The sequence below is a fragment of the Sander lucioperca genome, chromosome 11 (assembly GCF_008315115.2).
Source record: "Sander lucioperca isolate FBNREF2018 chromosome 11, SLUC_FBN_1.2, whole genome shotgun sequence".
Classification (NCBI taxonomy): domain Eukaryota; kingdom Metazoa; phylum Chordata; class Actinopteri; order Perciformes; family Percidae; genus Sander; species Sander lucioperca.
The window spans coordinates 24,431,388-24,436,387 of record NC_050183.1 but is presented as its reverse complement, the minus strand read 5'-3'; the positions used below and the strand labels follow the sequence as shown (position 1 = coordinate 24,436,387).

General features: G+C 45.3%; 1 protein-coding gene across 1 annotated transcript in view; it reads right to left on the bottom strand.

Annotated features, from left to right (window-relative positions):
• LOC116066749 (excitatory amino acid transporter 5-like) overlaps positions 1-5,000 on the bottom strand; it is a 31,511-nt gene that overhangs the window by 15,315 nt on the left and 11,196 nt on the right. Inside the window, exons 6-7 of the mRNA XM_036007455.1 lie at positions 1,532-1,739; positions 564-663 (exon numbers count right to left, since the gene is read on the bottom strand). Coding sequence (XP_035863348.1) covers positions 564-663; positions 1,532-1,739 — 308 coding nt within the window. The remainder of the gene's footprint in view (positions 1-563; positions 664-1,531; positions 1,740-5,000) is intronic.

The window sequence follows — 5,000 nt, the reverse complement described above, 5'->3', positions numbered from 1 at the left end:
CACACCGACCAGACCAATGTCTCCATAACAGCAGACGCCGCTAATCTGTATTGTCGCCCCAAAAAATGAAAACCGGCAGCTGATTGGACGAACGTATCACGTGGAAATTCACAGCCAGACTGTCATGGCGACTCGTTCAGAATACGATCTCATATTGGACTAAAATAGTTCACCGAAACATGTTTCTGAAAACATTTGAAGAGAGAAATAGGCCGTGCAGTTGCTGAATCTGTCTTCATTTCAGATCAACAAGGAGGAACGTAGGGAGGTACATACGGAGAAACGTACGGAGGAACGTACAGAGGAACGTACGGAGGAACGTACGGAGGAACGTACGGAGGAACGTACGGAGGAACGTACGGAGGAACGTACGGAGGAACGTTCATACCTCCGTACGTACATAAGTTATATGTGAAGCTACGGTTGGTTTGCTCTGATCAGAATCACTGGATGAGTTCTTTTCACTCAGGAACGAAGTAAAGAAACCAAAAAGGATGAGGTAAAAGCCAGGGGAGAGCGTGCTCTCTTCTCATTGGTCAGATGCGTAGAGTATTTGTTCTCACCAGACAGCGGCGTTGATGATCTTCATGACGCACTCGTTGACACACTGACAGACGCTGACCAGTGGAGTGCCTCGTTCTCCCATCCTGCCTAGCAACAGGCCTGCAAACACACAGTTCAGACATTATTATTATTTATATATTATATATTATTATTAAAGCATAAAGTAACCTCTTAAAGGGGTGATAGAATGCAAAACCGATGTTACCTTGTCATAGTTGAATAAGGACAGTTCGTGGGTAAATAGGACATACATAGAAACTCCAAATCCCATTGACACCTCTTTCCTCTGCAAATCTCACATTTTGAAACCTCAAAAATCTCAAATAAGGCTCATAGTTGACGTCAACTCAGTGGCTCCTTCGGGTCCGAGTCATTAATCTGGCCTTGCCGTCGGATCTATAAATTACTACAACAAAGTCCTCAATTGGCGTCGTGTGACTCGAGTCTAGAGATGGTCCAATACCAATACCAGTATCGGTATCGGCTCCGATACTGCCTAAAACGCTGGTATCAGTATTGGGAAGTACTGGAGTTAATGCACCGATCAGATACCACGTAATAAAGCCCTAAAGAAATTACGTTAAAGTAGTTTATTTATGTTATTTTTCCGTTATAACTGACTGTCAAACTGCAGAATAGAAGAAAGTTCATGTTTCACAAAGAGTTTAACCTGAGCCAGACCGACAACAAAGATAGAAATAATATCACATCCATACAGGGATAGTAGTATACAGCTGTTATACATCATATCATCATACAGAGATAGTAGTATACAGCTGTTATACATCATATCATCATACAGAGATAGTAGTATACAGCTGTTAAAACATAATAAAATATATGACACACTGGTATCGGCCGATACGCAAGTTCAGGTATCAGAATCGGTATCGGGAAGCAAAAAATGGTATCGGACCATCTCTAGTCTAGGCCCCCCCCCCCCCCTCTGTGTCAGTCGGTGACTCACCCATGGTGGCGGAGAAGATGACGATGCCCAGCACGTTCATCTGTCCGCTGGCGCCGGGACTGGTTTTGTACGTGACGTCCGGAGGCGGAGTCAGCTCCAGGAACACCATCCGGCCTTTAGGGTTGCTCTCGTCCGGGAACACGTAGACGAAGTTGGGCTGGACGGTTCTGGTGGGGACTTTGAGGATCGGAACCAGGTCCGTTTTGTACTGAAGAAACACAGTCGAGGAGAGGTGTGAATCTTCACTGATCTCCCGATTCGTTACGATTATCACGTCAGCGATTCGATATCTCGATGCATCTCGATGCGTCAAATACATTTTTCTATTAAAGCCATATAGGATATTTAATCCATAGCTTTTCAAGCTTCAAAAACCAAACATTCTGCAGTGCTCTAATACTAAATAAACTACAGCACTGAGCACATGGCACTTCCTGAATGTGCAAAACATACCATAATATGTAATACTGTGTGTGTATATATTAGGGGTGGTACGGTTCACAAAACCCACGGTTCAGTTTAGAGCTGCAACGATGAATCGATTAATCAATTAGTTGTCAACTATTAAATTAATCGCCAACTATTTTGATAATCGATTAATCGTTTGAGTCATTTTTTTATTAAAAAAAAATAAGATTTCTCTGATTCCAGCTTGTTAAATGTGAATATCTTCTAGTTTCTTCTCTCCTCTGGGACAGTAAACTGAAGATCTTTGAGTTTTGGACACAACAAGACATTTGAGGACGTCCTCTTAGGCTTTGGGAAACACTGATCCACATTTTTCACCATGTTTTGACATTTTTATAGATCAAACAACTAATCGATTAATCGAGAAAATAATCGTTAGTTGCAGCCCTAGTTCGGTTCGTATCACGGTTTTAGGTTCTGTACGGTTCTTGTTATTATTTCTTTTAATCTTTAACACTCCAGAAATATACTCCAGCATATGATATATAGCTAAAATTAGCATATTGAATGCATGTTGCACAATACATGCGCACAGTGGCAGTTCTATCTATTGTTTGATTTCCGCTGTCATCATAGGTAACATGAAATCCAAAATGTTCCCACACACCAGACTATATACGACGCTGGAGCATCCTCCAACTCTACAGCCTTCATCATCTCTCCCACCTGACATCTCTACAGTCTTCCTCATCTCTCCACCTGACATCTCTACAGACCTGACATCTCTACAGTCTTCCTCATCTCTCTCACCTGACATCTCTACAGACCTGACATCTCTACAGTCTTCCTCATCTCTCTCACCTGACATCTCTACAGACCTGACATCTCTACAGCCTTCCTCATCTCTCCCACCTGACATCTCTACATCCTTCCTCATCTTTCCCACCTGACATCTCTACATCCTTCCTCATCTCTCCCACCTGACATCTCTACAGCCTTCCTCATCTCTCCACCTGACATCTCTACATCCTTCCTCATCTTTCCCACCTGACATCTCTACATCCTTCCTCATCTCTCCCACCTGACATCTCTACATCCTTCCTCATCTCTCCCACCTGACATCTCTACATCCTTCCTCATCTTTCCCACCTGACATCTCTACATCCTCCTCATCTCTCCCACCTGACATCTCTACATCCTTCCTCATCTCTCCCACCTGACATCTCTACACCTTCTCATCTCCCCACCTGACATCTCTACATCCTTCCTCATCTTTCCCACCTGACATCTCTACATCCTTCCTCATCTCTCCCACCTGACATCTCTACAGCCTTCCTCATCTCTCCCACCTGACATCTCTACAGTCTTCCTCATCTCTCTCACCTGACATCTCTACAGCCTTCCTCATCTCTCCACCTGACATCTCTACATCCTTCCTCATCTTTCCCACCTGACATCTCTACATCCTTCCTCATCTTTCCCACCTGACATCTCTACACACGACATGACCTGCAGCAGCAGCACGCCACCTGAGGAGCGGTCGGCTCGGCGCCTCTCAAAATCTGACGAAAATCAGTTCAGAAACACGTTCCGGTGAACTATTTTATTACAATACGAGATCGTATTCAGAACGAGACGCCATTAGAGTCTGTTTTGAAATTCGGGAGCAGCAAGAACCACGTGACGCGTTCGTCCAATCAGCTGCCATGTGTTGCGTTCGTCACGTCACGCTCCGAACCGAGACAAGAGAACCGAACGGTTCGGATGTTTTTTCATGAACTGTACCACCCCTAATATGTAAACAGAAAGGTTGTTAGGCCTACATTAAATTGTAAACAGAAATAATCGATTATGGCCCGGCCGATTATCGATGCAGCATCGTCCACGATTCAATGCATCGATTATTTGATTAACTTCAACACCTCTACAGTTGAGTTTGTTAAAGCGTAACTCTCGCCAAAATGCAACCTAGGGTGTTTTTGTGAATGTACCCGAGTCAAACTTTGGTTTAAAAGCATATTTAGGACGGAATCGCCACTTTTAAGATGTACCGTATTCTAGTTTTTCAGTCAAATGGCCTTTTGAATGGGAGAGCTAGGGACACTTTGATGCTAGCCTCAAAATATCTATTTTTAAACCACTAAGAAGGCTCGACACAACATGAGACTGCTCCCAGTATCACCAGGAGCTCTACACCTTAACTCCACCGGTGACCAAGATATACTATAACCAGGAGCTCTACACCTTAACTCCACCGGTGACCAAGATATACTATAACCAGGAGCTCTACACCTTAACTCCACCGGTGACTACGGGATATCCTAAATCTGTGGCTACTTGTTTTGATATCGACTTGTGTTGACTGCCGAGGTGGTAGCAGCCAGAAACAACAAGAGCTACGGTGAGTTGTTGAAAACCTTTCTTTTTAGTAAACTCTGTGAACACAAACAATGTTGTCAATGCTTTCGTTAAGGTGTAGAGCCCCTGGTGATACAACCCGGTCCCACGGCAGTTCATGTAAATGTCACGTTATTTTTAATCTATCGATACGTGTTCACGGAGATGTTTTTCTAATTTTTTTTGTGGTGGCCAGCACGAAATACCCTACAGGGAAAGGACGCCTCATATGCTGGGAGACGGCCGCAAGGTGGCCGCTGGAGACGCGACTACGGGGAAAGGACGCCTCACACGCCGGGAGACGGCCGCGGGGGACGCGCGACAATAACGGGATGGCGGAGGTTGGGTTTAGGAAAAACACTACAGGGAAAGGACGCCTCACACGCCGGGAGACGGCCGAAAAGGACGCCTCATATGCTGGGAGGTGGCCGCGACTACGGGGAAAGGACGCCTCATACTCCGGGAGATGGCCGCTGGGGACGCGCGATAATAACGGGACGGTTGTGATTAGGAAGACTACGGGAAACTAAACGCCACACGCAGGACGCGATCCCCGCTGGCCCGGGTGAAAGTCCTGTATTGTTGGACCCATCCACCCCCCTGACCACCCTCCCTACACGGATTTTCGGCTTTTCATTCTACTCCCTACCATTTTCATGCTGTG